General features: G+C 35.2%; 1 protein-coding gene across 2 annotated transcripts in view; it reads left to right on the forward strand.

The window, feature by feature from the left end:
* galnt2 (UDP-N-acetyl-alpha-D-galactosamine:polypeptide N-acetylgalactosaminyltransferase 2) overlaps positions 1-12,782 on the forward strand; it is a 76,489-nt gene that overhangs the window by 38,709 nt on the left and 24,998 nt on the right. For both annotated transcript variants that reach the window (XM_081351935.1, XM_081351936.1), the window contains exon 3: positions 1,397-1,550. In XM_081351935.1, the coding sequence (XP_081208061.1) occupies positions 1,397-1,550 (154 nt within the window). The remainder of the gene's footprint in view (positions 1-1,396; positions 1,551-12,782) is intronic.

Consider the following 12,782-nt stretch of genomic DNA (forward strand, 5'->3'; position numbering starts at 1 on the left):
CATCGTTTATTTTAAACTGTGTGGCCTAACTTTTGCATAACTTTACTTAGTGTTTGAAAAATTGTTACAGGAAGAATTAAGCTGAATTCTTTGTTAGTCCACTTTTTTTGTTCTTTTCATTAAAAAAGTTATCGTCGTTGTTTTGTACATATTCCTTGATGTGTGTATATATAATGTTAAAAACTTAAAAAACAGGCTTTTTTATTATTATTAATAATGATGATGATGGTCATTTATATCTTTTTAAATTACATTATTAGGCGTTTTTTTATTTTTTTTATTTGTCCATTCTATTCTTGTTTCAGCTTTATAAAATCATACATGAAACTACAAGATGTTTATAGACATGATAGAAACATGGTTTATGGTGTAGTAGTTTATAATGAAGTGGTAAATACTTGCAGACCATTATCTTTTCCTTTTGGTCCTGCTCCTAATTTGAAGCATTTTCCCTTGTTCATTAACAACTCCCGTGGCAGTGGTCTTCTTGGCCTCTGAATCGATGGTAGCGCTCTGCCGGAGAGCTGGCATCGGTGGCATGTAATTCTCAAGCAGGTTGGCCTAATTATAATGCAGAAGATGTCTGCCAGAGCCCCGCTAAATTAATTGCTTATAGTCTTTTGTAATGATAGATAACATAATCGAATTCTGCCACATGTTTCTGAGGTCTAAGTATCATCCTAGCCATCTCTGCCATTTAACTCAATGTCAACACGGTCTGTTAGCTGCCATGGCTGCCAGTTATTGTGGGATTTGACTGACATCAAAATGGAAAAATAACAATTTTTTTTTTTTTTTTTTTTTTTAAGAGGAAAAGCTGAGCTTGTGGTTGGGAAATAATTTAAAGCAGACTGTTATGGAATTGGTCCATTTGGCAAATATCCTCATATATTATCATTTGGCAAATGTCGTCTTTGACAGATTCACCTGGGTTGTAATCAACTAAAGATGTCTAGCCAGCTCCTTTCACGTTCTTTTGGGCAACTGTGATTTATAATGTAAAAATGGGCAGCAGTGCATTGTTTTTTTTTGTCTTGGCTAAAAGAGACGATTCTGAGAAGCATGAGTATTTCATTCAGAAATGCACAATATACTTTTGTTCTTGATTATAGTGTGCAAATTTGTCCTTGGTAAATGACAAGCATGATGTCTTGAGTGATATTGGTGTCTTCGGACATCTACGTACTGACAAATTGATAGTTCCAGAGTTGTTCAGGTGGAAAGTAGCCCATCCGTATGTTATAGTAATCAATCCACAGTATTTGATTTATGTGCGCACTGGATAAAAATAAGCTTTTTTTTCCTAATGGAAATTGCAATAAAAACAAACTTTTTTTTGTTTTGTTGCAAAGATCATCTGACATCCGTTTAATCATCTGTTTGCCACATTTTTCAGGGAAGGTTAGGTGGCAGGACTTTGACCAGGACCTGTACGTGGGAGCAACTGCGGTGAGGCCAGGGCAGGATCCATACGCCCGCAACAAGTTCAACCAGGTTGAGAGTGACAAACTCAGAATGGACCGCAGTGTCCCTGACACCAGGCATGACCAGTAAGTCCCAGTCAACGCTTTAGCTCAACTCAAGAAACGAGTCAAAATCTGTTAAAATGTTTTATTTGAAAATGAAATTTGATCAAACATTGATAATTGCCTTTGGAGCTGTTTACACTACACAGTTTCAACTAAAAATGGAAAACCTTTTGTGTGTTTATTTACATGACAACAGCATTTGGGGGACCTGTAAACGTAAACGGTACCATTAACGTCTCCGTGTTAACTACAAAAGCGCAAATTTGTGAAAACTGTTATGTCATGTGCATGCTTATTACGTGTTCAGTCTATAGGCACGTAGTTTTTCTTTACAAAGAGACATCGGCAACTACCGGCCTGGCAGCATAATACAACGTTTTTTTAATCTGTTTCGAGGATCCGTGTGAACGGGGTTAGTTTTGACAGCATTGTCTTCTGGATGCGAAAAAACGCAAATTAATTTTTATTTTAGTTTTTAGTACATCGTTGTTATGTAAACGTACCCTTAATCTTTTAAACAACTGAGAAGATAGTAATCAAACTACATTTTAATAAAAATCACCTGTGAAGTTCTCGAGTCTATGTATTAGGTACGTTATCATCTCTGACAGACAGCATGTTGAAGCCTTAGGCCGCTGTTTTCTCCCTCTTCTCGGAATCATCCGGTATTGTGGGTTTTCCAGGATATTCGTGTACTCGCTGGACCTTTGCTTCTTGTAAATACTACCATGGCTTGTGCACGTTATTTTTTGACAGACATCAATGTCGTGATATTCAAATGGTGTGGATTTTAAAACCGATGGATCGCAAGGTAATTTATTTCTTTGGCAGCAAGTATTCGGTGAAGTGATTGATTGCCATTAGTGTGTTTTCGAGGTTTTTAGTTCTAATATTCTAACCGACAGTCAGCCTTAAAGTGCATGCAGGGTGAACTGTTTGATTTTTGGATAATAATAAAATGTACTGGATACGTTCGAAATGCAAATTCAAAAAATTGAATTTTTGCATAGTTTATTATACTTATTTGAGTGGATGAAGTTTATTTTGTGTCTTAAATTACATCTTAGTTAGAGACTGACATGTTTGGCTTGTCAAAAATTTTGCATTCAGCGGTCACAAATTAATTAACTTTGAAAATCAAGTTGTTTATAAATTCTCTCTTATAACAGAAATATTTCATTTAAACCAATGAAAATGCAGATCCTGTTTTTTTTTTTTTTTTTTTTTTTCAGTATTACCCATTTGCAGATTTTGACTTTCATAGTTTTGTTTCTTGTTCAGTTCATTAGTGATGGGAAGTTCGGATCATTTTACTGACTCTGATTTTTGAATCTCATTCAGCAAAATGAACACTTTCGTTCATTCCAGCAGATTTTTAATTAAGCCAAATTCCCTCAAAACGTCTCCAGCCAAATTATGAGACACAGAAATGATTAGTTCATTATTTCGTGACAGCCACATAGGCTCTGTAATCTGTGCAAGAAACAGAAATGATTAGTTCACTTCCCAAGACTTCTGGTCCAAGTCATTCGTTCTTTTGTCACGTGACATCCCCATAGGCTGAAGCTATGCAGTCTTTAACGGAAACAGAAATTGTTAGTTCACTTTCCAAGTCTTTTGGTCCTAGACCTTTTGTTCTTTTGTCCACTTCGCGGCTCAGTATTACAGTCTATAGGTGTGTCGACTTGAAGTGGCGCTGTGCTTGACCGATCAGTGTATGACATCAAAGTACCGCGAGAGTGATTAGAGAGCAAAGGGCTCCGTATGCTTTCGAATTGTTCTCGCAGTACTTTGATGTCATACACCAATCGGTCTGCGCAGCGCCGCTTCAAGTTTTTTTTTGCATTGGAAAAACATGAATTATTTTCATTCATTCCAGTTCCTAGCATGGGTCTTGGTGGGCAGAGTAAATGTTGAAATTAAATACTATGTAATGTGTTTTTGAGCAAGATTAGAGACTTGGGTAGAGGTCTACATGGGTCCAAAAATTTGTACCCAAACCCAAAGAGACCCGTAAATGTGCTACACGGAACAGACCTGGACTCATCTATTATTTGAAAGTTGGACCCAAACCGACTGGACCCGATCGGCACATATTCCACAACAAATTGCTATTAACAGGTCAATATACAAGTTGTGAAAATAAAACTTTTTGTCTTACCTAATGTTAGTAGCCTTCTCCCTTGTACCTGATTGTGATGCATACAAGAAATTTCCATCCATGTTATTCCTATCTTGCCGATTGAAAGAGCATGCTAAATTCACTCATTATTAGCTTTAAAAGTCCACTTGCTGTCAAATGCGACATTTGCCGTTTTGCTTATTTTGTGTATCTCGAGTCATCCTAAGATGGTTCAGTCATACTATTATTATAAAAATGGGTGAAATAAAGTGCAATGTGAGGTATGGCGTAATAAGTTCTGCCTTCTGAATAAAAGAGCCAATTGTCAATTGGTAAATTGGTCATTGTGTGTTAAATGAATGTCATTTGAATGTTAAACAGACCCGAAGTAATAGATTTGGACCCGACCCAGCTGACCATTTAAAATATAGACCCGAACCCTTACGGGTACCGGGTCCTCCGTGAAGACCTCTGCTTGGGGGAGATTGGTTTAATGATCACTTATGTTGGGATTTAGAGGAGTTTCTCTTATAATGTGAACTTTACCAACATTAAAACCTTCAATGTTTTAACAAAGTAAAAAGTAATAATACTTTAATATATTTTTGAATATGGCAAAGCTGAATTTTTACTCCAGTCTAATATGCTGATTTGCTGCTCAAGAAACATTTCTTATCAATGTTAATGTAAAATGTAAATAATATTAAATAAAAGTGTATATACTTAATAAACGTAAAAAAAAAAAAAAAACTGCTTCATATTTTTTTGTGGAAACATGCAATTTCTGGATTCCTTAATTAAAACCAATTCCTTGTTAATCATTTGGTTCTTTAGAGCATTAAAACACCCTTTCCACTAATATTGAACTTCACATTACACAGATTATTTGCCCTACATGTATGGTTTCTCCATTGCCTAATGTCTGTTTTTTTATGTAGTGTATCTTACAACACATAGTCAATGTAAAGAACAGTGTCAGTGCTTTTTTTGTGTTAGTCATTCATAATTATCGTACTAAATTAATTTCTGATTCTCATAAAGAGAGGCCTGTCATTTGATGGAGAGATGCTTACACAGCACAATGATAGAGAAGTGCAAGAAAAGCACTTCTCTAGCAAATCAGTGAGTCTTTCAAAACTTGGTCTTCATCTCTCTGTTGGTCATAGAGTCATTGAGTTCCAGATTGTCTTCAGGGCTTAAATGGCTGTCAGAGATGTCGTGACAGGATTGACTATACTGAATCATCAGGGTGTGTATGAGTAGAGCGGTGAATATATAAGTGCAAAGTAAATGAATTTTTAACTCATTTTTTTTCCTTTGATAAATTGGCCACTCACCCTTCTTTGTATCAAATAATGTGTTACAAAATGCAAATGTTGAGCAAAACTATACATTATGGTTTGGACAGGTTTAGTTTTACTTTGCATTTTGGATTCGTTTTAGTTTTCAATCAACTTTTGAAATAATAGTTTCTCATTTTCTACTGTTTTGCTGAACTTAATACTTTTTCTGCAGTATGTTTTATCAAACAAACTTGTTTTGCTGACTTGGGCTGCTTTTTGAGCTACTTTTTTCACTTGGGCCACATTTGCACTTCAAAAATCCCTTTCAGTGTTCAACAACTTGGCTGTTCTGAAGTTTATTTTTTTTAAAGATCCATAATAATTTTATTCCAGTCTTTTTTTAGTTATGATTATTTTGAATATACACATGAAGAGGGCATTTGCATGCAATACAAGTCTTGAAGGTATACGCTACCATTCAAAATAAGGTTTTTGAAGTGTCTTTTGCTCACCAAAGCTGCCTTTTATTTGTATGTATTATACATTTTAATTGTTTTTTACTGTCAAATTTGATAATGACCCCAAACATTTGGACAGTGAGGGAATTAGTAAATGACAGCAACAGGCTGTTGAATTTTGTAGAGTCAGAGAGAGGGAAAAATTGTCATCTAAATTATTTTAGTCTCCATTAGGAGTCAAGTCACCTTTATTTAAATCGAGCTTTATACAATACAGATTGTTTCAAAGAAGCTTTACAGTGATAAACAGGAAAATAATGATTCAATGATGCAAACAGAATTCAATTCTCCTGTAAAGCAGTCCTAAAAAGACAATAGTAAACGGTCAATATTCAGTTGAAATCACTTCAGTGTTGATTTCAGTTTGGTTCAATAACTGTAAAGCTCATCAATTATGGAATAAGTTCAGATCATTTATAAAGCATCTCTGGAGAAAACCTGTTACGCCCAGTTCAGTTCTCATCTAAGGGGCTGTTCGCACAGAACACATTTTTTCATTCCACTGCGCTACCTTTCCATTGTTTCTCAATGTAAACACGTGCTAGACCGACGCCTTTAACCGTTGCGCTCGTGTCTTGCGTCATTTGCAGCATCTCACGCATGACAAAGCATTCTAAAAAGTAAAGCTTTCTAAAGTAAAGTAAAAAAACCCTTGTCTCTAGACCTTGCACAATAACAGCAAGAACGCGTTCTGTGAACCGGCCCTAATGGTGTCGGTGCATTCAAGTCAATAATATAGCCAAATATTAAGTGGACATTAGTAATTAGCAGTTAATTTATTTATTTATTTATTTTTTACACAAACCTGTCTTTTTAGTGCAGTTTGAACATGGCTTAACTCTTGAGTTTCTAAAAGCTTCATGATCCTTATAAATGTTATCTGGGCACCCGGGTGTAACATCATTAGGGCTGCACTTAGCTGAGACTGAATCGATTGCATGAGAAAATGAGGTTTCCATCAAACACTCATGTTACTGCTGTGTTTTAATGACCAGATATAACTGCCTTTTGTTGTGATTTCTTCACACAACCACTTTAAGCATCTTCAGAGGAAACGTGTTTCCTTTATCTCTAAGGGCTGATGTAAACACTGTTGGGGGTTGGTAGTGCTTAATGAATATAAATTGGTGAATTAGCTGTTGTGAACGGTATGATGAATTAGTGCTCTTTTTTTTAACTAGGTGATGTTAGGCAGAAACAGATTACTCTGGATATTTCAAGGATGATGTTTGCTGGGTCCCACCGGGTCCTTAAGTCCAATTCAAGGTCATAAAAATCACAAATGGTATAACAAAAGTCTTAATTGTCATTTCTTAAAGTCCCCCTGTAGTAAATAATTGTATCCCTTAAATAGGGTAATGTATATACAGTAGATTTGTGTCGGCACTTGTCTTTTTATTATCTTTATTAAAACTGACTATTTTATCAGCAAACTTCAATATCAGCCAGCCTCTAATTGGTATATGCTGATACATACAGTAAAAAAATAATATATTTAATTATTAAAAAAATATTTTTTACAGTTGAATGCCACAGCCGGTTTAATTAAGTAAAAAAAAATCAGATATACATGACTTATTTTGAGATTGGATAGGGTTTTTTTTTTTTTGTGTGGACTTAAGGTATTCATTTTATTTGTGTCGGTCTTAAAGATTGATTTAAAAAAAAAAACTGATGCCCTGTGTTTGCCAGTATGGCAAAGGCTTTAGCTCTGAAAAAATATGAATTATTCATTTATTTTATTTGCTGTTTTTTGTTGTTTCAAACTTTGGTTAAGTATGGTTTAATGAGGTGTTTTGGTTATGTAACAGATGTGGACATGGCATTCATTGGTCTATTAAAGGGTTTATGGAGAAACACTGAAAGCGAACTGGGTTTTTTTGTTTATTTTTTTTGTTTATTTAAAAGGATCCCCATTCGCTGACGCCAAGACGACAGCTAGTCTTCCTGGGGTCCAAACAATACATACAAAACCCAATAATTACAATCACAATTACTCCCAAATATATCATATATAAATACATATAAAAGAACAAGAAAAAGTAACAATACAAAAAGTACTGATTAAAATAATAATAAAATAATGAAAAAGTAAGAGCACACTCCTCAAACATTCCGTGCCATCGCCTCTGTCTGTGGTCCTGTCATGTGGACTGACACCGGTGTTTGAAAGCCCCGTGTGAGGGGTGGAGGTGCAGACGGTTTAAGTTAGCCAGCAAGTGCTGTCTTCAACCATTGTTTCCACTGAAAGCATGCAGTGCAGGGCTGAGCTCCCAGGACTCGCTGATTTACTGCTGACATGCAGGAAGACTTGTCAAGAGCGGGGCAGCCCTCTTGTCGGTTCTCCGCTCAACATAAACAGGCTGCTTGGGAGATGCTGCCCTCTTAGGAAATTGCCCTCCCATCACACAGGGATGAGCTTGGCCCTTGATAAAAAAATAAATAATAATAATAATTTAAAATAGTCCTCTGCTACATTTTGACCAATAAATGAACCATCACTAACTTGTGGGGATTTGTGGTTCCAGGAAGGGATGTTCATTGTTGGCGTGACTGTGTTGTTTACAGGTACTGCAGCGAGTCACTTGGACACTTCAAGTTCCTGACCTCAAGGCGACCAATTTCCCACCTGGCGATGTGAACTTAGTTTAAGAATTGGATGTTTGTTTCTATTTAAAAATCCATCCTATAATTCCAGGAATCCAAGTGCCCTTTTACCACCGGATTATGATTTGAGGAAATGCGGCAACTCTTCACCCTTCACACAGAGCCTCCACCTTTGCTGTTTTTAGATTGTTGTTTTTTAATGAACATGCACTAGAAAAACATCTTTGACAGCTGCGGCACATCTCACTGTTTTATTTTCCCCTCAGTGTCTAACACGGTTAAAATGCAGAACAATGCACAGACATGGCTGATAGCCAATAAATGTATGATTTATTAAAATTCCGTATGGTTTTGTCGAAATAAATTAAAAATAAAAATAAAAACAATAATTTAAAATACCACGAGAATTTAGGCATCACAACAATACTATGTATGACATGATAAATGGATATTCCTTTTGATATTTTATAAGTCTTTACCACTTAATTATACACTGCGTCAGACCATTTGTCTATCATGTTAATTGCTATGAAAATCTGCTATTGTTATATAAGAGCTTTTAGAAAGGTGAAATGGGAATAAAAGCAGTTTTACAGTGTCCTTGTTACACATTACATGTAGTTACTATAGTAATAACTATAAATTATGCATAATTAGATGCAACTACCCCTAAAAAAAAAAAAACTAATACTAACCCTATGGTAAGTACATGTAGTTAATTAATATTACTCAGTACTTAAATAAACAGACTCCTTAAAATAGTGTAACCTTAATTTTGTTATTAATATAATAATGCCACCACAAATAAAAACAATAATAAAAATTATATTTTGTTATTATTATTATTATCATTATTATCAAGTGGGTGTAAAAATGGGAAATAAGAATGTATACTATCTATTATTATAGTCTGTTAAAACGGAATGAGCTTGCATGCTATCCTGTATCATACAGTACACATACATTTTAAGAATTATGGTGCAATTAATTGCTGATTATTAAAGGTCTATACTATGTAGTCCTAACTAACTAAAATCAATCATTTTAAATTCAATACAAGTGAATTTAGGCATCACAACGTTATAATGTACATTTATAAAATACTATATTTTGACGTGATTCATAAAAAAGATTACATTTCATTTTTACCTTTTATGATCTGAATGTAAAAATAAAGGAAATAAAGGAGTGTGCAAAATATCCAATATCGTACAATACCAATACAAAAAAATCTGGCACAGATATATTGTGCATCCCTAAACAATGTGTTTCGAGACACCTGTCGTGCCATCTAGCTCTGTTTTAGTTCACATGAACGCTTTTGGATGGAATTGAATATTCTGCTGTCTGGGAACAAAACTTTTATTTATAGTGCTTCACTAAACCCAGCAGCCGATATTTGCATCAATAAGCCAGTAACAGATCTCTGAATGATGATAACATGAAAGTTTTTTGGAGATGCATCAAGCAGCAAGGACATCTGTTCATCTTTTCTTTCTTCACTCTCTTGAGCGTGATCTTTTTAAGCTTCCCTGATTTTCAAAATCTCTCTGAACTGTCTGAGTTCTGGCCTTTTCTTGCAGAAAAACTACTGTGTGCTTTGGCCAGTGCCTGTCTGGCTTTTGGGAATATCTCACAGTGCTGCCAACCGCTGCAACTGGCAGAGCAGTCATGAAGTCATCGACGAAAGTCTCCATGAGCCACATAAGCAAACATTGACCCACTGTTGTATGACTGCCACACAGACTGTGTAATTAAGATGCGTTTCTCGCTCACACTGCCCAGTCCCATTTCCTCTCTTTGTGTCAGTATTTCATATCGATCTGATCCCTCCAGGTCCAAAGTTTTAATATTAACATTTGTACAATTACAGTGAAATATTTTGTCTGCCCACCTCTCATGATAGTGAATGCAACACTAGAATGGGAAAAACACTGGATATATATGGAAATAAAGGCTGCAAATAAGGTGCATTGTGTTCATTACAAGTTGTATAAAACCTGATGAACATGTTCTCCATGATCTAAAGAGCATTTGATCTTCAATAGAAGAAAGAAGCTTCAGAAAGATCGGACCGTCTTTACAAAGTCACGTTATCAATAGCACAAATTTGATTACTTGATTAGTGAGCTAAAAATAGTGCAGGATCTTAAATATGTCCTACTCATTATACTTGACAACGTTTCTTTGTTTTACATTTTTCAAAATCACAACTTTTTCCAGATTGAAATGGTATTTTACATCCCATCCTTTTCAAAGTGGTCTCAAATATTTGGCCTCCAAATGTGAGGAGGGGAAATGGTGTTAAGTACATAATGGTTGACTGGTTTATTCTTGGACGTTGTAATCTCACGTCAGCTGGATGTTTGTTTTAGTCATTTGGCAAGGGGTGTTACTGGCACGGCTCTCAAGCGTTGTTGACTGTAGTTAGGTTGGACCGAGTTCAAATTGCATTGTAAATGGGTGTGTGTTTGAAAACGTCACGTTTGACCTGAACTGAGCAAGATCAAGATGTTTAGATCGTATTCTGGTATGATTTCCCAGACACTTCTTCTCATCTCTTCCTAAAAGAGGTGGATTATTATGGAATAAACATTAGCTGCAGGGGTAAATTCCTTTAAGACAGAAGCTCAAGAGCTCAAGTCTTTAATTTACGTACACTGCCGTTAAAAGATTTGGGTTGGTATGTGTTTTTTAACCAGACGTGCTGCGACACATGATAAAAGGTATCTTTTCCATGTTAAACAGAGCTTCTGTCCAAACCAGCTGCGACGCCGATACGCGCCCATTCTGTTTTTGAAACGTTTTTGTTTTGGTCTAAAGTATTACTATGATAATGATAATCTCAAAACATCTAATGTGAGTTTGAATATTATTGTGTGTGCCCTTTATAGCCATTCTAAAAGCGACAATGGATAATTCACCTCAAATCTAGAAAATAAATAAAAACGTTCAAAATGTGAACTCAATGTGAACAAACAAGTGTGTTCTCTGACAAAGACTGTTTCTGTCACTCAGTATGTATAATAATGTTAAAATGGTGTAATATTTATGAATTTGATGATTAAGTCCATTTGGTTGCAAGTGCAGTGCGGTTGCAGAGAGCCCGCCCACATGCTCTTCTGATTGGCTGATGTTTGATTGATTTTTGTCATCTGGTTATGTCTTATTGCATCAGGTCTGTAGGACATGGTGTTAGGCTCACCAAGGCTACATTTATTTGATTAAAAATACACTGAAAACATTGTGAAATGCTATTATACTTGTTAATAATTATTTTTTTTGTTAATATTGCTTATTTTTTATATTAAAATAATATTATTTTAATATTTTTGTAAACTGATGTTTTTTCTATTTGTTTGATGAACAGGAAATTCAAGAGAACAGCATTTATTTGAATGGAAATATTTAGTAACATTATAAATGTCTTTACGGTCAGTTTTTGAGTTTAATGACCCACACTTTTGAATGGTAGTGTATATAAAATAGATAAACATACATAAATGCATTTTATATGTAAAATTTATTTATTTGTTTAAACCAATTGTAATGACATCTAAAATACAATAGATTAATTTCAGCAATTATAGCTTATTTGGTTGCATTTATATTGTGTATGTGTGTGTTAGTTGTGTAGAGTGATGGAATAATAGAAGAGCATGCATGATGCATCTAAACTGTGCTGTCTGCGGGGGCAGCACTCTATGCTGAACATTGCCAACCTATGTCACCTATGACCTCAGCTGTAACAACTGAAACATGTCACCTATGACCTCAACTGACTAAGTAGAAGGAAAATATTTAATATTAACAATAATTTTAAAAGAAAATATTTTTTTAACAACTAGTAAGAGAAGACTTCAGATAGCTATACTGCATCTGCTGCTTTCAGCTAATGTGAAGTGCTAGTATCAGTTTTTTAGCTTAACTTTACTAACTTTATTTCATGTTTCCATTGCTACAAAACTATATTTTAACAAATAATAAAACTTAACATGTTTGATCATTATTAAGCCCCAGAAAGTCTTGTTGAAGGCTTATTGTAAGACTGAATAGACCATCAAGATGAATCTAGCAAAATGCCCAGATGGAAACTGGGAAGAAAAAAAAACATATATTTAAGCTTTCTGTCATATTAGATCATTTAATGGTTTCTGCAGTCTTACAGGCATTACATACAAAACTGGATGTGTGGGTGTGTATTCAACACAATACATATTTAGAAAGGAATGCTTTAATATCTGAGAATTTGGTTTGCTCTTTTTTGGATTTGATGACTGTTTGTGCTGCGGTGTCCCCTTTTAAAGCGCATGGGTCCTTTTCTTCTGATAAGCAGTGGAAGATGTGTCTAGGTTTGATGCTGTAAATGTGTTTGGCTTGACCATAGTTCCTCTGTGCAGTTTCATGTAAACGTCTTGTCACTATATGTCAGTCAGTTTTCCTCCTGGAGAGCTGCTGATGCTGCAGATGACATTACTTTGCTTGTTATAAGTCTTCTTATCGCTGCCCTTTCACCATCCCTGCTGCATGTGAGCTGCATTCCCAAAACAGTAGTCAAGTTCAGCACAGAAGACACACAAACCTTGGGTTTAAAATGGCCACGAGACCTTTTTAAAGGTCAGAGCTTTATAGTTTGCCTGCTGGAATGCCAACCTTTTGTGTTTTCTCACAAAAATGGAGAGTTAAAGAATTTCCCCAAAATATTTTTGCACCATTAACTTCT

The sequence above is a fragment of the Scardinius erythrophthalmus genome, assembly GCF_964197995.2.
Source record: "Scardinius erythrophthalmus genome assembly, chromosome: 21".
Taxonomy (NCBI): domain Eukaryota; kingdom Metazoa; phylum Chordata; class Actinopteri; order Cypriniformes; family Leuciscidae; genus Scardinius; species Scardinius erythrophthalmus.